General features: G+C 43.0%; 1 protein-coding gene across 1 annotated transcript in view; it reads right to left on the bottom strand.

The window, feature by feature from the left end:
* The window catches only part of ERG (v-ets avian erythroblastosis virus E26 oncogene homolog), a 177739-nt gene that overhangs the window by 82268 nt on the left and 72494 nt on the right, over positions 1-22977 (bottom strand). Inside the window, exon 2 of the mRNA XM_006886720.1 lies at positions 16115-16332. Coding sequence (XP_006886782.1) covers positions 16115-16332 — 218 coding nt within the window. The remainder of the gene's footprint in view (positions 1-16114; positions 16333-22977) is intronic.

Raw genomic sequence — 22977 nt, 5'->3', positions numbered from 1 at the left:
GAACAAACTGGGAGGAGGGTAGAGAGAATAGTGCAACAATGAATGAATGGAAACCCAAAATCTCTGTAAATGTTTATGAAAATTAATAAAATATAGGAAAAAAAAAAGACTGGGTGCTCTCCTCCAATCTTTTTCACAGACTGTTTATTGATGCTGTTTCTCAGTAGGACATGAGGAATCAAACTAATGCAAATATATATAACATATTTAGAGATGCACTGTGATATACTCCTCTGACTTCCACAATGTTAAATATGAACTTTAAATTCAAACTTTTTAGTATTTAAGCTTGAGAGTATCTAGTGCATTATAAGTATGTTCACTGAACATCTAATCAATGAAAATTCCTTACAAACATTATTTAGCTTGCTTTCTATCTGGTATAGGGAGCTCTGATGGCCTAGTGGCAAGAAGTTGTACTGTAATCCCAAAGGCATGCAGTTCGAGGCCACAAGCCGCTCCTTGGGAGAAGGATGGGCAATCTCCTCCCCCTTGTGTGATTAACTGCCTCTGAAAACCTGCCGGAGGGTCAGCTATGGATCAGTTATGAATCAACAGTACACAATAACAACAACAATCTGGTATGGGACTGCTTCTCATTCTAAAGATGGTCCCTAACTCTTCTTGTATTTATTTTACAGTGTTTATACCAATGAGGATCATGGTGGTTCAGTGGCAAAATGTTCACTTTCAAAGCAGGAGACCTGGGGTTGAATTCCAGGTCAATATGCCTCAAGCACAACCCCTTCCTGTGAAAGAGTGGGAGACGTGCTGTGGTGGCCTAGTGGTAAGGAGCTGCACTGCAATCCCAAAGACACGCAATTCAAACCCACTAGCTGCTGGAGGGTCAGCTATGGGCCAGTTCTGACTTGACGGTACCCAAGAACAACAACAAAAAATATGGTAAAGAGTTTTTAAAAGAATTTCCAAAGAAAGACAAATGAAGAAGAAAGATCTGGTGATTTACTTCTGAAAATCAGCCAATAAAACTCTATGGGTCAGTATCAATGAAGGGAATGGACTCGGGATATTGTCTGACAGTAGACAAGAACTACAAATATATAGGTAAAGGAATCAAAAGGGTGCCTGGTACATGAGAAAGGTGGCCTTGGGGTACACCAATTCAGTCTCTGGTTGTTAACTGAAAGTTTAGAAGAGATTTGAACCACCAGCTGTTCTGCAAGAACTAATGAACTACTCCAGTAACGATTAGAGCCTAGATGACTTGGTTGTTATATGCTGACGAGTCATCTGTGACTCACAGCGACCCTGTGTACAACAGCTCTGAAGCCTGCCCTGTCCTGAGCCAGTCTCACTGGCTCTGACACATCTACCCCTATTGCCCCAGTTACTGTTCCAAATTAGAGGGCTCAGCCTCAGTTGCCATATCTGCTAGTCTACTTCAAGCCTTCTCTATTGTACAAAGGTTTTCGAAGGCCTGCTGCATCTCAGAAGTGGATGGTCAATCCTTTTTAGTCTGTCTTAATTTGGACGGTTTCGTTTTAGATGATCTTATGAGACAGTTTTACTCTGTCACATGTCATCATATGAATTAAAAAAAATCTACTTGACAACACCTAATAACAAGTGCTGTGGAGTCCTCTATGACGTGATCCTAGGGACAGCAAACCAAAACCATGCCCTTTCCTGGGCCACACTTCCTGTCTCCACCACACTCCAATCCATCATTGGGGTCACTATGCAAATCCATTAAGTTGAAGATCTTTTTCTCGTTAGCTGATCCCTTCACTTTTCCATCTATGATGTCTTTTCCCAAAGCCCTAAAACTTCTTGCCGACATGTCCAAAGTGAACAAGATGAAGCTTCATCATCTTTGTCTCTAAGCAGCACGCTAGTTGCACTTTATCCAAGTTAGATTTGTCGGACAGCAGTCCATGGAATATTCAACATTCTTCACCAGCACTACAAGTCAAAACCATCACTTTTTTGGTATTCCTTATTTTTTTGAGCAAAATAAAATTTTACACGTGAAGCACAAGGAGCTTAAATAGCTTAGCAAGAGTTAAAAATGAATAGAGAAGGACTTGAGATTGAATCCATACGGTTGAGATCTTAAGTGCATGTTTACCCAAGCCCCATGACCTCATCTGTCAAGTCACAGGCCCAACATCACTAAACAACACTCAAAAATTCAATTTTATTATAACCAACTATTTTCAGATTAATGCCCTGGGGTAACCTCGAAGGTAGACTTATAAGAAATGTTCCACAGTGAACCAAGAATGGGGGAGCCACCTGGGCGCAAAGGTAAAACTGGTAAAGAATCTGGACCACTAAAAAACTTTCTAATGACTGCTGTTGAGTTGGCCCAAAGCGTGCGAGGCAATGTTTCATCATCCTTGGCCACCTCATGCAAAAAAGAAGAAATGCTGTCTGGTCATTTAACATCCTCAGGATCAGTTGTGGACTGAACTGTTACAATACAGAAGTTTCTTTCTCATTCAATTTACTCCGGAAGTTTGGTTGAGAGCAGTTCAGCATCATAACATACGAGCCTCCACCGGCTGACAGGTGGCAGCTGTGTGTATCAGGTGGGACGCAAACCTATGTCTTTCATCTGGATGGCAACAATTCTACCACTGAACCTTCAACATCTCCTTACTTGAATAGTGATTTCATTTTCTTAAGATTAAGTGAAGCACAAACCTAGACCATAGCCTTCTTTAGCTCTTTCTACACATAATACTGTCTTTTTAAAGGAGTAGTAACAGGCATTTAAAACACACCAAGAAATAGAAAATTAGAGCTTTCATTTTTGGAAAGCAAAATAAACTTGTCATCTGACATTTGTTTTCTCACATCAAAGTGTACTTACAGCGGGACAGATTCCATCATGGAAAGAGCCTGCAGTAAAATGACACAGATGTGTCCATTAGCCTCATGAGAAGGAGCCCAAGTCTACGCTGTCGTCTCCAACTGCATCGCGTGTGAATGGACCTCATTTATCAAAGAATGTCACCAAACACAGCCCCGAGTGGCAGACCTGAGCTTGCTAGCTACATTAAATTTGTGACTCATGCTTGCTTCAGAACAGTTAGTGGAGACACTCGGGCCTTAGAGAATTCCAACCCAAGTCAAAGTGGCCTCTACAGAGAGGGTTTCTGCTCTTCTCTGAGTTGGTAGAGACATGCTCTCCAAATCTACTGCAAATCTACCGATGCTTCAAGACGCTCCTCCCTCCTGATCCTCACCACATGCTTCTCCCCAACGCCACTGCCTCTGTCCCTATTGCATGCTGCTGAAGATTTCTGAGCTTCACTTCCAAATTGTCCTCTATCTTACCATCACAGTAATCTTCCCAACCATAAATTGAAGCAAACCACTTTCAACTTAACCCCTCCCTTGGTTTGCAGCTCTGGTTATGGAATTGGATTGTGCCCTCACTCCTCACTTTAAAATAGGCTTTTGAATCCTAATGCCTATATATGTGGATGTCACACACAGTAGGAAATAGGGTCATATCCATGTGTCCTGAGCCGAATGACTTCTGAGTTATAACAAGCAGCATAGACATAGGGATGCGTAAGTACAAAGGAGGGGACAGATGCACCAGGAAACAAAGATCTCCCCCAGAGACAACAGAGATAGAGAGAAAGAGCCTTCTCTTAGAATTGGTTCCTGTGTTTGGGCTTTCTCCATCCTAAGCTGTAAGAAACCAAATTTCTTTTCAGTAAAGTCATCCACTTGTCTTAATTCTATTCCAGCAGTACTAACAATCCAAGATAATACCTTAAGATAAAGCCCAAGCATTATAGATTCTCCTAAGTAAATCAGTCCTGAATCACCTTCAGTCATTCATTTGTTTATATATACTTGATAAACTTGATGAACCACCTGTGCCAGGCCCTGGCCTGGGTGATCGGGACACATCAATATCTTTCTCATGGAGCAAGCATTTTAGTGTTCAAAGCCTCCTCCTTCCCCACCAACTCTGCACACTCTGCCTTGAGGATTACACCACACATCGCCCTGTCCTTGTCCCTGGGCCCTTGCTCTTGCTGCTGTCTCTGCCTTCATGGTGGTACCCCTGGCTCAGGACCCCTGGCACCAGCAGTATTCGCCTATACTGTTCACCTGACCAGGTTCACCAACATAATCACCTTCCCCATAAGCCTTTCTTCTGCTCTTCTATCACTCTCTGAATCTGCTCGGTAAATATCTAAAGAATAAGGAACTGAATCTGTGAGTATTTATGAATGCATTTCCTCGGCCAAACAGTGAGTACCTTATCTTATACCTATAGTGAAATAAAAGTCCCTAATTTTTGAATCAGGAAACCAACCTTGGCTTTGAATAACCTTAGGCAAATCACCTAACCTCTTTTGGCTGAATTGTTTCACTTACAGAATAGTCTGTAAGCAACTGTTGAGAGAACTATGAAGACTCCCCGAGACGTGTGTGTGCATATGCGTATGCTTGAATATACTTCTGCAAACTGCAAAGCACTATACAACTTAGCACAGCACTATGAATGTATGCATGTCTGATCTCTAGTTCAGAATTACAACCACGTAGATGCCTGATGAGGGAGCCATAGTGGTGCAGTGGGTAAGTGTTGAGCTAATAACTCAAAGATTAGCATTTGGAACCCACCCACCACTCTGCAGAAGAAAGACACAGTAGTCTGATTTTATAATGCTTTACAGCCTTGAAAACTTTGTGGGACAGTTCTAATTTGTCTTATGGAGTCACTGTGGGTTGGAATTCAACTTAACCCCAATAAGTTTGGCTTTGGTTAGAATCCTGGTAGGAGTGAGTTGCTATTTACCACTGTGTGATGTTTAGTAGAATATTCTGTTAGAATATTCCTCTTTTTTAGAATATCACTGTCTTCCCAAATATTCTCTTCCGTTTACTAGGGTCTTCCACGTTTACATGAACTTGATGATGAACCTACATGAGATATTGGTGGCAACTTCACGTCATGAGACCCAACAATCTCAATTCCAAAAGGGGGCTCCAGGAAGAGGCAGCTTAGCAGAGAAAGGCCTTACAAGCCTCTCTTCCATCCTGGGGGCAAATGAGCCCCTTCTCAGGTGGTTTTCTTCCTAAGGACCCCAACAACACACAATTCATCCTAATCTAGTCAGCAAACTCCTAATCACGTTTCATGGTATTAGTCTAAAATTGAGGCAAGTCACCACAAAAGGTATTTTTAGGAGCCTAGACAAGGAGGATATTGTCTGAGGGCTTTGGGGTAATTTGTGGGTCTGTTTTATTTCTGAATCATCGAGGGAGCAGAGCAGTGGAAAAGCTGGTTCAGACCCCATGGCCAGGGCACGGGCAGAGCTGGGCAGTGATTCATGTAGAACTCCAGGCTCAAACTGAAACTGTAGATGTTTGTCTTCACAGCTGTGTGTTATTTTTACCCTTACTAAATATTCTCTCTCACACCTGGAATGTCAGCCTCTTCCCATCAGCCCTGCTCCCTTTCCCCATCCCACAAGCAGTGGAGAACAAAATTAATTAAAAAGCCACCTCCAACACACCAACAGTTATTTCTTTGTCCTTAGCAGGGACTTAACGCTGTCCTAAGAAAGTTTTTCTTTTTTAAGTATGTATTTCTCATGACAGTTGAAAACTGCCTGTCAGCAAGATTCTCACAGCATTTATGTCTCAGAAAGGAGCCAGAAAATTCACCAGAAGATACAATTTCTTTCCAATGAAACATTCTATAGAATAAGCTATTAAAAAACCATTACATGAGAAAGAGCAAATGGGAAGTCTTCTAAAGGTTATGAGCTCTTTTTTATTGTCTGCTAGAAACACTTTCATTTCTTATAGAGGAAAGAATTACAATAGATAGCCATTACAGTGCTTCAGACTTATATATTTATTGTGGTTGTTGTTATGTCCCATCAAGTTGAGTAGGACTCACAGTAACCCTAGGAACAACAGATCTGAACTCTGTCCTAGCCTGCGCCATTCTCATCATCTCTGACATACCTGTGTCAATCCACCTGGTGAGGGCCTTCCTCTCTTTCACTGACCCTCCACCCAGAAAGAAATATCTTTTTCCAAGGAATTGTTGCTGTGTGCCTTTGAGTTGGAATTAAACCACAGCTGACATGCCACTGGGTTTTCAGAGGCAGTTAACGTCACAGGAGGAGACTGCCTTTTTCCCCCCTCTCATGCAGCAGCTGGTGGATTCAAATTGTTTGCCTTGAAGATTGCAGCTTTCTTACCACTAGGCCATCAGAGGTCCCTCCTAATTATTTTAAAAACGTGACTCTGTGAATGAGACTTAGATCAGAGGAAGACTCATCAACAACCTGCATTATGCAGATGATGCAACTTTGCTGCTGCAAGTGAGGAAGATATAAAATGTTTGCTGCAGAAGATCAAGGACTACACTCTTCAACACAACATCAAGAAAACAAGGCCCTTACCACAGGACCAACAGTCAACATTATGATAGACAGGTCTGTGAGTTAGCACTACAACTCTCTAAAGAGTACACCACCAGAGCTTCCTAAACTAACCTTAGGGAAGAAAAGAAAAGAAAAAGAAATTAGGAAAAATTTATATATATACCAGAGATAAAAATGTATTTGGTGCTTGTATTCAATGCTTCTTGAAGATAACAAAGAGAATGCTATTTCTTGTGTGTCACCTGCAATAAACCTGGCCTTTCTTGCTGGCACTTAAATGAAGATGTCTCTGTTTTCCTTGGGGTATATTTCTAATGTTGATATAGATAAGTCATTTGGAATCTTCGTGTTCCACTTTTTGAGGAAATACAAAACCGCCTTCCAGAGTGGTTGTACCATTTTATAATCCCATCAAACGTATATAAGAGTTCTTATTTTTCCATAGCCTTTCCAACATTTATTGCTTGCTCTCCTATTAAACTTTTCCACTGCTATTGGGATGAGATGGTATCTCATTGTGGTTTGATTTGCATCTTTTTTATTGCCAGTGATTTAAAACATTTCTTCATGTGCCTATTGGTATCTGAATGTCTTTGTTTGTGAAAGGTTTTTCCCTGGTTTTTGCCCATTTTGTAATTATGTTACCAGTCTTTTTCATGTGGAGGCCCAGAAGTATTCTGTGAATTTTTATTATGAGACTCTTGTCTGAGACGGTATTGCCAAATGTTTTTTCCTATTCAGTTGGTTTTCTTTTCACTCAACTGGAAAAAGTTTTTTATTCACACAGGGACTTAATCTTTAGAAGGTTCCATTCACTGATATTATCTTCTCCTTCTGAATTTCTGGCTGTATTTTTCAACCTGTTTATACCATAAGCTAGGCCTTCTAAGTTTCATCTAATTTTGTCGCTTATGATCTTTATGGTTTAGGTCTTTATCTCTAGGTCTTTGATCCATTTTGTGTTGATTTTTATATATCCTGTGAGATGTGAATCCTGGTTCAGCTTTCTGAAGGTATAAGTCCAGTTTCGTTAGCCCCCCAAAAAACAGAACTGATATACAAATGAAGATTTTTATACTGATGTTCATAGCAGCAATATCTACAATAGCAAAAACATAGCAACAGTCCAAGTGTCCATTATAAAATGACTGGATTGAGAAGCTATGGTACATTCACATGATGAAATAATATGTAGCACTCAGGAGCAACAATTTTGAAAAATACTATAAAACATGGGAAAGGCAAGAGAGCATTATGTGGAGTGAACTAACTCAGGCACATAAGAACAAATTCTGTATAATACCATTGTAAAAGCAGGGTAACTAGTGCGGTGTGCATGGATATACAAAGATGGAAAGGGAGGGAAAGAGTTTGTTCGGTGGAGGGAGTGAAAAGAACAAACAAAACAACATACTAAACAATGTATGAATGACACATAATTTAAAAAAAAATAAAAGAACATGCCCCAAGGGAGTAAAACAAGAGCACAGTCCTTGGATGGTGGTGGTTGTTATGTGCTGTGAAGTCACCTGTGATTCATATTAACCCTATGGACAACAGCTCTGAACCCTGCTCTACCTTGGGTTTTTTACTGGTAAGAATCTATGCTGCAATCACAAAAGTTGAAATCCACCAGCTGTGCTGTGAAAGAAAGATGGGCAACCTCCTCCCATGTGATTTATTGCCTCTGAAAACACACCTGGCGGGGCCATGAGTTGGCTCTGACTCAATGGTAACATGGCAACAATTGATGCCTTTGAGTTGTGGTGCTGGAGAAGAGTCTTAGACATACCATGGACTGCCAAGAAAACAAATATCTGTCTTGGACAGGGTGAACCTGTCTGTCCTTGGAGACTAGAATTTTGAAGCTCTGTCTCACATATTTTGGGCACTTAGCCAGGAGAGACCAGTCTTTGGAGAAGGATATGATGCTTGCAAGGGTGGACAGAAAGCACAGGAAAGGAAGGAAGACCCTGGATGAGATGGATTGATACAGTAACTGGGGCAACGGGGGTTGGTGTGTTGGAATTAGTGAGACTGGCTCAGGACAGGGCAGGCGTCAGAGTTGCTGTATTTAGGGTCGCTATGGGTCGCAGGTGACTCACTAATACACAACAACAACTACAACATTTGGTCTTGATCTAATTGCAAAAATATTTGGAAACTGAACAGTCTGCATCATTAAAATGGGTGTCATGCATTGAATTATGTCCCCTAGAAGCAATGATGCATTGTGGAAGTTATGCAATGGACCCTCATGATTTAATAAACCCAACAGCTGTAAAGGGACTGCAAGTGGAATGTAACACCTTTAATCTCCACACAGCCCAAAAAAAATGTAAGGGGAGTTTCCCTGGAGTGTGGCTTGCACCATCTTTTGTCTTAGGAGAGAGAAAAGGAAAGATAATGGAGCTGACTGGTGACTTATGTCAAGAAAGAAGACCAGGAGTGGATCATGCCCCTTAGACCTCAGGTCCTGTGCTGGGAAACTTCTCTACACAGGATAAGGCCAAGACATGGAGATCCTTGGCCATGGAGATCTCCAAGTAACGTTGGACCAGCAGATGCGGAAGGAAACAAAGCCTTTTCTCCAGACTAGCAGAAAGCAAGCCTTCTTCTAGAAGCTCTGGTGGCCCTAGTGGCAAGAAGCTGCACTGCAATTCCAAAGGCATGCGGTTCAAATCCACCAGCTGCTTTACAGGACAAGGATGGGCAAGTTCCTCTCCTATCTCTGAAAGCCTGCTGAAGGGTCAGCTTTGTGCTGCTTCTGACTCAATGCAGGTGATAACAATGTAAGAGAATCAATGTATGTATTAAAGCCATTCATATGTGATATCTGTGTAATAGCAGCACGAGATAACTAAGACAATGGGAATGACATTAATGCCTTTTCGTATGATAACCTTCCCAAACCCCCCCACCTAAAGATGCCACCTTCTGCCCTGCTTTATTTTTTTCTTTAGTTACTATTCTCTCTCCTTCTATATATTTCAATTGGTTACTTGTTTAAATGCCTTCTTCCCACTGAAAGTAAGCTTCACAGGACAGAGGGCCTTTGTAGATTGTAGCATGGCGCCACCCATAGCCAGAATGGCTGACCAGTCAGGAAATCTCCTTTTCTATTATCCCCATTACACTAGGAGTGGCATGTGTTTTAAGAAATGTGCCAAATATACCAAATCACCTTATTATAGGATCCCAAACTGGAACTACTCAAGTCAGAACAAAATCTCCTTCCCATATCTGCGACAGAGGCAAGTGTAAGATCACACTGAATCAGCCCTATCTTGGCTCAGCCTGGCAAGTACTCAGGAGGTACAGTGAACTTCCAGAACAAACTCTCCTCTGCATCCTGCATTCTCTCAGATTATTCACTCAACAGGCTGCCTTCTCCGGGCCACTGGAGAGCCTCATTTTTACCACCCAAGATTATGACCAGGGCAGTGGTTCCTCTAGACGTGTATAGGCATTAAAATCCTCCAAAGGGGTCCTTAAAACATAAAGCGCTGGGCCACATGCCAGAGATTTTTTCCAATTCCTTCAGTTTGATGGTTAATTCATGTGTTGCCTTGGATAGACTACAGTCCCCAGTTGTTTGACCAAATATTAGTCTAGTTACTGATATGAAGGCATTTTGTTGGTTGCAGTTAACATTTATAACCAACTGACTCTGAGTGAAGATCATTCTTGATAATGTGTGGGTGAGTGGGTATTATTTCTTGGCCTTCTTTGCTGGTCTATAGAGGTAAGAGTCTCAGGCCCTCAGGTAAGGAAGGCCATCGGCAGGAGCTTGCTAGAGGGCAGGCAAGTGCTGATACAGCCAGTAGAGATGTCTGCATGGACAGCACGGAGAAACAGCTGGTTTGAGTTTGGATACACACTGACATTTCTTCACTGTGTGAACACTGAGGGGTTTTGTGTGTGAGGTTAGAGTGAAGAAGGGAAAAGGAGGGTGGTCCAGAGTGGCTGAGGCTGAGAAGTGATGTCCTGCGTATACACAACGTGCACAACCAGATTAGTGTCTGAAGCCGCCTGCTGCCTGATATGGCCACAGCCGGGCCAAACCCACAATGACTTCCCAGCTGGCTCACAAGGCACAGTGGTTCCTTTTTCTTCTGTTTTTCTTTTACTAATTTTTTTTTAAATAGAAACTCTATTGTAATGGTAACAGATTGCATTTCACTGCTTGTATTTCATTTCAGGAGCTTGTAAGTTGAGTTTGAGGTTTTGGCGAATTCAGCCACTGGTTAGTAACTCAGACCCAAAGCACTGGGCCTTTTCCACCATGGATGGCAGATGGATGGCACAGCAGACACTTTTCATGGACAGCGTCCCTTGAGTGTTAAAGATTGAACAGTTTAACCCTACAAAAAGATATACTCAAGCCCTATCTTTGAAAAGGGGGTGGTCTCAGAGCATATTATCAGTTAACATGAGATGATATAAGAGCAGGGTGGACTCCCATCCAACTGGAGTGGTGTACCCAAACAAAGATGGGAGCAGCAGACCCACAGAGGGTCATGGCCATGTGAAAACGGACACCAAGATTCCAGGAACACATCTACAGGTGAGGGACCACCAATGATCACTGGCCATGGTCAGAAGCTAGGAGAGAGGGATGAAAAAGAGTATGTGTTTCCAAAAAGAACCAACTCTGCCACTACCTGGCTTTTAGGCTCCCAGATCCCCAAAATGTGAAGGAAGAAATTTCTAGTGTTTTGAGATTGGGGGCCTTTGTTTGGGCAGCCTTAAGAAGCCAGCATCCTGAAGGAGGAAGTGGGTCAAGTCCTGGCAACAGCTGAAGAGAGGACATCCATCTAAAGAACAATGGAGGGCCAGAAGGGGACAGCCTCCTCTGTCCAGCTAAATTCACTCTTTGACATACATTAATTCTCCTCAGACTTCCAGAGGTCTAAGTGTAACAGAAAAGTATAGTGTGGATTAAAAAAGCATAAACTCAAAGGGAGTCTTGATGCCAAAGTGGGTTAAGCATTGGGCTAGCTAAAGGAAAGGTCAGAGGTTTACCCCCCAACCTGAGGAAAAGATAAGGCCGGCTGTAATGGGGTCATTCTACTTTGTCCCATAAGGTCCCTGAATCAGAATCGACTTGACTGTAGGCGTTTGGTTTGGAGTTTTGAACTGAGGCTGCGCTCACAGTGTCTCTTCTCACACAGTCCCTGGTACACCTGGCACAGGCCCTTCTTGTGAACACTAAGCCTACTCAGTTTCTAGAAGGATGCACGGAGGTGGAAAGTTCTGGCTGCAAGCAGGTTCATACCCCACACCCAGCTGCCAGTACTAAACCCACACACACAATCACGCCACTTCTGCATGCTCACCTCCAGCTCCGAGCACTTGTTGAGTCACACCCACCAAAGCCCATGCCCACACCACCCCAACCTCATCGACTCCCCTAAACTAGTTCATCCCCAAAACCACACCCACTGCCACAGCACCTTGCCTAAGCTGGATCCCTGCCTCCAAGGTCTTTGAATTACTGTCCTCTTCTCTACACCCACTACTTCAGAATCAGAGAATCATTAACGCATGCACGTGTTCTTTTTTGATGCAGTTGGAACTGACTCCTATGAGGACCAGAGGACAGGCAGCTATCATCTGTGGAGGTGATTCCAGTCAGCCCTCTAGCTACTAATCTACCACGAGAGAAGCATGGAGGGTGCAGACTGGCATCACCATTCAGAACTCTCCAAGGCTACAGAGCAAAGGCTTTGGTCTCACCCTCTGAACCGTTGTTTCTCTGACTCCCTGCCCAGCCAGGCTGAGCCCTCAAGCACTGGACATTGCCACTCTTGAGACACTGGCCTGGAGATGCAAAGATCCACTCCCTCTGCCACAGAATAATAGCAAGGCCCTGAGCTTCACTCCAGTGGGCACGCTGGGCCCCAGGAGGATTGTGCACATTCTGCTTTGTTCTCTTCTACCCAGGGGATGGCTGTGGTGCAGGCAATGACGACAGTGGGTGAACAGTGACATCTCAAGTGTGGCTCTGTAGAATGAAGCATGGAGGGTTGTGAAGAAAACGGGCTCCGACCCTTCCTTTTTTTCACCAGATCCACCTCTTCTCAGAGCAGTGGTGGTTCAGTGCTAGAAGTTTCACCTCTCACAGGAGAGTGTCAGGTTTGATTCCCTGCCAAAATATTGAAAATGCAGCTGCCACTCATCGGTCAGCAGAGGCTTACATGTTGCTCTGGTATAGGCCAGGTTTGCTTCCAGACTAAGACAGACTAGGAAGGCTTGGCAAAGTAATTCTGAAAATCAGACTGGGACTCACAATGGTCTGACCCCTGGGCCGTGTTGGATCATGCAGGCCCAGGCAACATTCTGCCCTGATGTGTGTGCAGTGGCCAGGAGTCAGGCTGGTTCCACAGACACTAAGAGCACCCACCCCTATTTTCTGTCAAGAAGACACACAGACTTTGCTTTAAAGTTGGAGACAACTCTGTTTTCTCACGAACTGCATGTGCCAAGCTAGTATTACTGAAAATCCATGATGAAGACAAGGAAAACGCCATAACTGCCTTCCACTTGGGTCTAGCCTGCCAAAACCACATCAGAGCTTGCTTCCAAAGGCAGAACAGAGTTTGAAAAGCCTACGATGGGAGGAGAAATCATAAAATTCTGAGAGGACCCTGAGGGAGCGAATGATGGTTCCTTGAAGAAGCTCTGGTGATACAATGGTTAAGGGCCCTGTTGCTGGGACCCACTAAGCAGCTCCCAGGGAAACAGAACTGGCAATCTGCCTATAAAGATCACAGTCTAGAAAGCCCCAGAGACAGTTCTTCTCCGTCACATGGAGCCGCTATGAATGGAAACTTACTAGAGAAGACTTAAGAAAGCTTTGATGGCCTAGTGGTAAGAAGCTGCACTGCAATCCCAAAGGCATGTGGCTTGACCCCACCAGCTGCTCCAACTTGACAACACATAACAGAGGGCACCTCACAATTGTTTCTTTACAGGAGAAATGCTCTACTCCTTTTTAAATATATCATTTAAAAAAATCTTTATCTACTTCAGAGAAGAACATGAGGACATCAGGGACACTGCTTAGGGGACTATCTCTTGCTTGGGGACACAAGACCCTCAGTGCAAATTCAGAGGTCCCTAGTACTCCTATGGTATCTATGGTAAACTGCTGCCACCTGAGAAGGCCACCAACTCCACTGGCAGAGGCAGGCGTCAGGTACTTATGGGAACCAAACACCTCAGCTGAGCAAAACGTGTCTGCACTTCTCCCAGGAGACACCATACTGCTTACTTTTGAAATCCATTAATAGCATGGCAATAACAGAGAAATTATTGTTTCTGTAATATTACCATCACCTCTTCACTCGCACACCTGAGGGTTGGTAAACTAGCATTCTTAGAGCTGGCCTTGGCCAGCCCCTCCTGAAACAAGGTGTGGTTCGCTCTGTTTGTTGCCAGGGGGACATAACCACAGTACATGCCACTGTTTCCTTCTTGTTCTCTTCTTCTTACATTCCCGCTCTTTAGCTCTTCTATTCTCTCTCTCTCCCCCTCATACTTGCTCTGTGTCTCTTTCTCTCTCTTCTCTCTTTCCTGCTTTGTTTCCTCTCTCACTTTCTCTGTCTCCTTTCTGTCTCTCTCATGTACTCTCTCTCATCTCTTACTCTCCTCTCTTGCACTCTCCTCTCTCTGAGGTTCTCTACCTGTCTCAACTTCTCTTTCTCTCTTTTTCTCCCCCCCTCCTCCCCCTTTCTCACACACATTTTCTACAGGTATAAATTTACTTCCAAAGATGATCAGCATTCAAAATGCTTCTTGCTTCATGCTCCTGGCATATGTCAGATAACAGACTCCATTCAGAACAAAATCCAGTCTTTCCAGGGTTCATGCAGCAGACTAGTTTTCTATATAAGCACTATCCCATTCTTGAGACTATAACGGCATTGCATTCGTCTAACTCTAAGCAATATTTAGTTAACCATCAAAGGACATTTCTACCTAATTAGGATTTAGCTGTAAAATATGGGCATACAGTCTTTAAATTACAAGGAATTCAACATTCTGAGTCTTGTGATAGCATTTTCAACCAAGTTCCTTTCAGAACTACAGGACTGAATCCTCGGTGAGGTCCAAGCCTGCCTTGGCGTGAATACTACTTACAGGACCTGTGCCACAGCAATATCCAAACTGTCCAGTACTGTAACTGTCGTTCCTATTCACAAGGAGAACTAGATGCACAGACATGAGCTGATGTCTCAGATCGATGCGAACCCTGCTCGGCACACACCACCTCGGTGTTACGTTGCCTCTGAGGTATTGTAACTTGGCACTTTTCTCCCCCTTTTTTTATTTGGCACTTACATTAATGCTGCACTAGGAGTTGATGCAACGGTTTCCAGAGCTCATAAAACATCCATTTAACAAATACCATATTTATCATTAAAACCTATATGTAATGAAAAGTCCCCAGAATATCTGTAACAGAATGGAAAATGTACTTAGGTGCAGAGTCAAACACTTGGGTTCTTTGAGTACCTTCAAGTGGTGATTTGGGGTTAGCCAGAAAATGCCCAGACATCAGTTTCCTCATCCACAACATGGGACAGCATTCCTCCTGGGAATACTTTATAGGGATGGACTAATGGGATACTGGATGGGAAAGGGATCTTTACACAGGAAAGTACTAGAAAATGTGAGCTGTCAGCCATCAGCTAGGCCTTGACTCATGCTTATCCAATGCCCCCAGAATGAAATGGGTCACCCGCATGACTGGGTGCAGACCTGACTATTATGAACCAGCAGCTGATTTGGAAGTCGTCACCAGCCTTTTTAGTCTACAAGTGCTGCTGACACCTCCTCAGCATTACAGCACAACACACAACACCTCCACTGACAGACAGAAAGTGGCTGTGCGGCGACATTGTGGCTAGATTCGAACCCGGGCCTCCCACATGGAGAGCCAAGATTCTACTGCAGGCCACCACTGCTCCCAGCTACATTAGATCATGTGCCATTTACAGGAAAGGATTTCTTTGTTTCCTGATACCATGCATCTTCTTTGCTGAGTATCTATGAGGTATTGTGGCATAATTGAAATCAACTTTATTCTCCAAAGAGACATCACATCTAGTAAAATGCTTGTGATAGTTTTGCATTTGCTATTACATGACAATGTCATATTACACATGACAATGACAGCTGCATTTTCACAACAATCCCAGGAAAGTGAATAATAATAATAATAGGAGACATCAGAATTTCATTTTAAGTGTAAGTAAAGATAGGAAGAAACAGTACATCCTATGAAAGGGGTAGGGGAGGGAAGGCGATCTGCCTGCAAAGGCTTGGACATATGCTGCCCTGGCTGGCCACTAGCTGACACTCTCCCCTCATAAAAATGTAAGACAGCATTATTTCCCAGACAATAAAAATCTCAGAGATGAATTTTGCCATATGTGGGCAAGGCCCCCTCTCACCAAGCCCTCATCCCTGGGGAATGAAATCGAAGACTACATCTTCAAAGAGAGTGCTTGGTAAATATACTACCGGTTTTACAACCCTCATCCTCCACACAAACCACTGGAGAACACATTTTCTCAATGTTGCCCCAAGTTACTGTTCAGCGGCCTTGCCTTTCGGAAACACTCTCTGGGGAAGTGGGAAGCATTTCTGCTTGGCCCTTTTAAGTGCTGTAAAATCGGGAGGGTAGAGGGAATGGGTGCCAACAGTCTACTCACCTTGAGCCGTTCACCTGGTTGGGGTTGCATTCCATCTTGATGGTGACCCTGGCTGGAGGTTGAGACAGCCAGTCCTGCTGAGGGACGCGCGGACTCATCTTCGACGTCTGTCCATAGTCATTGGAGGAGGATGCAGTCATCTCCGTCTTGGCCAGGTGAGGTGTTCCGTAGGCACACTCAAACAACGACTGGTCCTCACTCACGACTGATAACGCTTCCTGAATGCCCAAAGAGACAGATACTCAGCACATTCCAAAGGACACACATGCTTCAAGGGGCTGTTGGCTTTCAAGTCACTCCTAAGGGGGATTACAATCAAGATTGTATGCGCAGCCTCTACTTCTACCTTTCAGAAGTAGAAAAGGACCTTGCTGTCTTCCCTTCAGATCAGCCAAGTCAGGACTGGCCAGTTAAAAAAAACAAAAAACAGCAGCCCAACCCCAAACTTTTCTGCAGATCCAGAAGCATCTCAGGCTTGACGGCAGCCCTGCAGATAATACCCACTTTAATCTTAACTTAAGGAAGTAGAATTTCAAAGGTCTTAGAAGACATCCAATTGCACATGTCATTATTTGACAAATGCAATCTATAATTCAAGCAGACAAGGTACAGAGTGATCATGCAGATTAAAAAAAGACATGTGAAGGCTAACACCTTAGCATCTGGCAAGACTGCCACATTCCCAGGAGATTCTGAGGAAGGGGTGCTTAGAAAAAGGGCGAGGGGGAGATGGAGCACCAGAGGACAAGCAGACAAAGATTGGGAATTTTCCACTCGGTGCTATTAGCTGGAATGGAGTTTTGAATGGTACTTCCATGATGATGAACATCTGGACAATAAATGAACAACAAAAAGCTGTGAATTATCCAGATGTACCCAAATACCGGGATCTTTAGAATATCTGGATCATTGTTTTCACTCGTTAATATGTGTCTCTCTTACAGGGTCTGGTGAATGAAAGAGAAAACTCTGATCATTAGATAATTTCTCTGTGGTTTTAATTAAGCAAGTGGTTAGCCTCTGAACAGTCTTATTTTCTATGACTCTCCAAGATACAGACAGACACAGCGACTCCAACAGCAGGCTTGGTGGAGACTGTAAGGACGTCACAGGATGGGGCAAGGTTTCAGTATGTTGTTCGTAAGGGTTGCTATGAGTTGGAGTCTGGTTCCTAACAACATTGGCCAAACCAGTCAAAGTGAACTCAATGTGGAAATGCCAGCTACTTGCAGGGTGTACTGTGCAGCAACAATGCAGAGCAGCCATGAGAAATCCAGTGCAGTTTATATAGATAAAAAAAAAATTTTTCTTTTATAAAGTCTCTGCAGGGATGGATTTCCCAACAAAGATAGATTTACCAGTACTTTATTTACTCAACACTCCTTCTCTCTCTGTTAGAGACTATGTATCTGAAGGAGTTTTACTTCTGCAGGAAGGTGCTATGGAGTTGAGAGAGACACATGCCAACCATACCTAGAAGTAAAATCTTTGATGTGGTAGGGGGAAAAATGTGAAATTGTTTGCTATAGTTGAGCAGATTCACCAAAAGTTTCTCAGAAGAAAGACTAAGCAAACGACTTCTGAAACACTAGCCACTGAACGGCCTGTGGCGGGCAGTTCTATTCTGATCCACATGACGTTGCTATGGGCTGCCGTCTACTTGAACACAACTTGGTCCAATGACAAATTAATACTGGTAGCACTTCAAATCTTTAGAGACAGAACTCTGAGCCTATGAGGAGCCCATGGGGACCTTCCAGGCCAAATTTTTCATCTCTAAGTGATAAATAAGAGATTCAACCAATCTAGACTTGGCTTGAAGGGAATTAACTGGCCAAGCTCAAGCAGAGATTTGTTCTTTCCTCTGCCCTCCTGTCCCTACAGCCTACAAGATCCTTCCTGTTGTTTTGATTTTGGATTTGGTTTTAAATTAACTCTAACAGTTTATTCTTTCAGTTGACTTTAAATAAATACAGAAACTCACTATCAGTAATAAACTCACTCACTGTCGTCAATTTAGAACCAACCCATAACTGAGTCTCCATCCGATTTCCATGTGGAAGGACACTGCCCATCTTTCTTCTTCAGAGCTGCTGGTGGATTAGAACTGCCAGAGAGATGTGGACTTAGGGCTAGGAGTACAACTCCCCGTGGATTATACCACCAGTGACAGAGACATATAAGGCAGCCATTCTGAGGCAGGGACCTGGCCCCTGATCGACCCACACATATCCTAACCTTTAGGGAACATATGCAAATATCTAAGACCGTCTTCCCAACTAGTGCATACTGCTCCACCAGCCTAGTACACACAGACCACCACAGCACCACAGCACTGAACTGTTTTTTCTAGATCTCTAACTTCTTTCATAGATTCCCAAGTACACACATTTTGCTGCCTGATTCCCTGGATTAGGACTCTTTGAGAAAAAATAATAAGCAGTAAAAACTCAAAGCATGGGCTCTCAGAGTGGAGACCAGATGTCTGTGTGCAGATAAGAGTTCCCTCAATCCTTGTGAACTTCTTTCCTTCACTGCCTGGTGAGGTGGTTCTGACTCACATGGATTCTCTGTGGGGTTGCGGAGGCCAATGGGAGGAAACGGCCCATCTTCCTCCCTGGGACTCGAACTGCTCTGGACTATGCAATTTCTTTAGCTTTCCTAAAGTCACAGCCTATGTGACTTTGGGAGCAATCGAGTTTAAACAACAATGCAAAATGCGCCAGTGACTCTTACTTTATGAGCTGGAGAACTCTAAAAGAAGGTGTGGTGGCATACAATTTGATGGTGGGAGGGTGAGAGACATTGGAAAGGTCTGGTCTGGAAAAAAGTGTATTTGAATTTTGTAATAAACTAGTGTAATAATAAAAAAAAAATAAGGTGTAAGGGGGAACACACCTCAAAACTAGAGCAAAATCAAACATGGACAGCCAGAAACAAAATTGAGGAGGCAGAAATGGCACCCTACAAACCAGAGAAAGTAGACTGACAGAAAGCTATCTTTACTGGGTCCAAAGCACATGTAAGACTCTATAGAATGTACTAGATTCACAGGCATGAGTTTCGATTTAACATGGACACCAGAGACTTGTCATTTATAATACCAAATAATAAAAGAAAAAATAGAGCTTCTTAAATAATTTTTGCAAAACAGATACTCCCTTCGCACAGCAGGACTGGGTAGGACACACTTTTACCCAGACACACTCCCAGCAGAGAACGCGACCAGTGGCTGTGTCCCCTTCTCCTTCCTGTCCTGAAGACTCAACCAAGGCTCGAAGGGGAATAACAAACGATGTAATGTTAGCTTTGGCTCATGGGTAATGAGAAGGCCTCACAAATGTGTGATTTATATCAGAAATAGGCAGACATAGCCTGCAAATAATGGACAAGGCAGTTTTTAAGTTGCAAACTAAAAGGAAAATGGCTTTGACAACAAGAGAGCAGTAACTTTAAAACAGTAGAACATTCCTCAGATAAGGTAAGATACTTTTGAAAGCAAAGCCATGGACCAAATATGTGTAGTAGAAGACTTATAAACGTGGGTGGACACATCAGAATGAAAATGAAGCTTAAATGTGTGTTTGGAGGGGAAAGAGACTGTTTTAACATCTGGCAAAGTATTATTTCAGCACATGGTTTTCTAAAGAAAGAAATCAAAGTTAATTGAGATCGATTTAACAAAAAATAAATCCAACCTTACAAATGTTAGTGATAAGAGAAGCACGCATCTTTTATTTTTAAAAATCTTTTTAAAGTTCATCTCAATGTTAATACTGCATGAGAATTAGGAAGGTGAAATGGTTCAAAATATGAAAAGTAGCTATTTGAGTTGTTTGGTTCCTTATAAAAAAAAGAAAAGCAAAAACCCAACACAACTAGTTGCCTAAAGATGAGGAAGGTTTAGGATAAAAACTTCAAAAAGGATGAAAAATAGTTCACATTCTGGAAAGACAGAGCAATCAAAAGATATTCCCTCAAACGATTATGATTAAAACAAGAGTTTCAGAACACCTATAAAACAGTATATCTTGGGAAACACAAACCTTAACATGTGCACATGCATATACACACATGCATGCAAACAAACACAGACGCATTCTAGACAATTTAACACATTTCAACAATTTAAGGCAGGGGAGATCCTGAAGTATCGTCATCAGAGACCTACTTCAATGGAAATGATCACTGAAGTTTCAATATAAATGCTACAAACCAACACTACCTTCTGGTTCACTCCCTTGACTTTTATGTACCCTCAGGCTAAAGGGTGGATGACAAAGACTGGTGCAGAGGACTCTCCTTGCCCAGCGGCCCCTCAACTTCAAAAGAGACTGAGGATCTAGCCTCCACGGGATTAGAGGCAGAAAGGAGCACCCAACACAAGCCTGGTAACCAGGAACACATGAGTTCGTTAAAGCCAGCTCTCTGCAAGTGCTTTCCTGGGCTTGACTCAGGTCCCAGCCTTCCTGCCTCTGAGAGGCCTCTTCCTCTTTTGTTGAGTGGGGATGCCACTACCTACCTGCCTGCCTGAAAAGGGGATCAGCAGATGACTTAGATAACATGTTTAAGCTATTCTTTCAGAACCTTCAGCCAGCCAGAGGACTTCAGGACTGTTTGGGTTGCTTTATAGAACACAATCCAAAAAAAGTCAAACCCTGGCAGAAATGTGGCATAATAATTTAATATGCCTGCCTCTATGTTACTATAAAAAGCACTGAGTTTAAGATTGAGGTGTGCCAGCGTGTGGGTGTTTTTTTCTGGAGCTCCAGGAAAGTTGGGATATTCCAATGTGGGAAGTGGCAGTTTACCAATGACATTTTCCCCCCGTATAAACTTAAATTTATAAAATATGAAAATTTTACACAAATAGCCCCCAACCCAGCCTCAAAGGCACTGCTATGCTGGCACGATAGTGCTTGGTCTTTCATTTATACACTAAATACACAAATAATGTTAAGAGGACTGTTCCTTTGGATTGTGGCTGTGGAATAACAGTTTACCTGCAGTTCCAGAAAGGGGCGAGGACTCAATTAGATTATACTGCAAACTGTAAGACTCAAATGCCCTCCAGTTTCCAAGTAGCTAAACCTGAGTACAACAAGGAATCCAAAATGCTTAGATCCATAAATAGAAAAGGAGAAATAAAACACGGATACCCTCCGTTCAAACCTTGACATTCCCATTACAAGATTTCAGGATCATGACACATCATCATAAAAGACTGTTAGCTTTAGGGAATCAGTGACATCTTAAATGAACTGTTTTGTCTCCTTTGTCAGAGTTCTCATATTACAAAAGCTCAGCTCACTGCCTTCAAGTTAGAATCAACTCTTAGCTGATTCCCCAGTGAGTTTTTAGAGGCTGTAAATCACACGGAAGGTGACTGCTCGTTTTTCTCCCACTCAGCAGCTGATGGATTTGAGCTGCTTACCTTTGGGGTGGCAGCACAACTCCCTTACCACAATACAAGCCAATACAAAAAGTCTTCCTAAATGTCTCTGGCATATATCTCAGCAGAACGTAGTATACCACTTCATTCTTTATACTCTAATGAATAAAATATCATCTAGTTACTTTATCTTACTTTCTCTTGACTCAAAAACATATAATAAAGCAGCCTTGGAAAGTTATTTTACATGTACTTTCTTATAAGCTCACATTTCATTGATTTTAAAATTCAGAATTGCTCCAGTTTGAAAATCTGCATGGTTCGTACAATCACTAGCACGACATAGTTTTAACCTGCCGCCTTCTTCCTCTGTGATGGCAGATGAAATAATGATATATTTTATCATCGATGGGTTGAACTGGTGCTCCAATCAGCACCTTTGAATTGAGGTGCTGGAGAAGAGACCTGACCAGCCTCTGGACTGCCAAAAAGAACAACCAAGCCTGTCTCAGAGGTGCTTCTTAGAGAGACAGTGATGGTGAAACTTCACCTCATCTAATTTGGGAATGTTGCCAGGAGGAGTCAGTCCTTGGAAAAAGATACAATGCTAAGAATTGTGAGGGATCAGAGAAAGAGAGGGAGACCCTCAAGCAGACTGACTGACACAATATCTTTAACAATGAGCAGTGGCGAGGGGGACCTAAAAAACTATGAGCTTGAGCATATCAAGCTTGATATAGTGAGGAAGATGCAGGACACAGCACGGTTCTGATCTGTTGTTCACAGGGTTGCTATGAGTTGTAGTCAACTTGACCAGAGCCTAACAAAAATACAAACTACACTGACAATAAGTATGTCTTGGAATTCTAACTTATGCATCGGAGAGCTCGACAGTGAATAGGGATGATGGAAAGAGAACTGATGCCTTTGAGCTGTGGTGCTGGAGAAGAGTGCTGAATATATCATGGACTGCTAGGAGAACAAACGGGTTTGTCCTGGAGAGGGTGAAGCCAGAATACTCCTTGGAGTCAAGGATTCTGAAATTTCATCTGACATACTTTGGGCATGTAGCAAAGAGGGACTGGTCCTTGGAGAGTGACATTATGTTTGGGAGGGTGGAGGAACACTGCAGGAGAGGAATACCCTCGATGAGATGGATCAATTCTGTGAGTGGAGTGGTGGGAATGAGTGTGTTTGAGACGGCGAGGTTGGCACAGGATAGAATGGCATTTAGAACTCTTGTACATAGGGTCGCTATGAGTCGCAAGTGACTCGATGGCACATAACAACAACAATACCTGTAAATATTATCTTGCTCAAAAATAGAGGTTCTCTTCTGCTCAAGTTTACCACAGGGGTCTTGGGAGGGACCTTCAGTCTCTTACTGAAAAACCAGCCACTGAGTGGAGCAGTCCTCTTCTGATTCAATAACAGTGATTCTGTTTCATTTTTAAGAGATATGCATCAGGTC

Source organism: Elephantulus edwardii, unplaced genomic scaffold (genome assembly GCF_000299155.1).
Source record: "Elephantulus edwardii isolate Elephantulus edwardi_28Jun2011 unplaced genomic scaffold, EleEdw1.0 scaffold00051, whole genome shotgun sequence".
NCBI lineage: Eukaryota > Metazoa > Chordata > Mammalia > Macroscelidea > Macroscelididae > Elephantulus > Elephantulus edwardii.
This window is presented reverse-complemented; position numbering and strand designations above follow the sequence as displayed.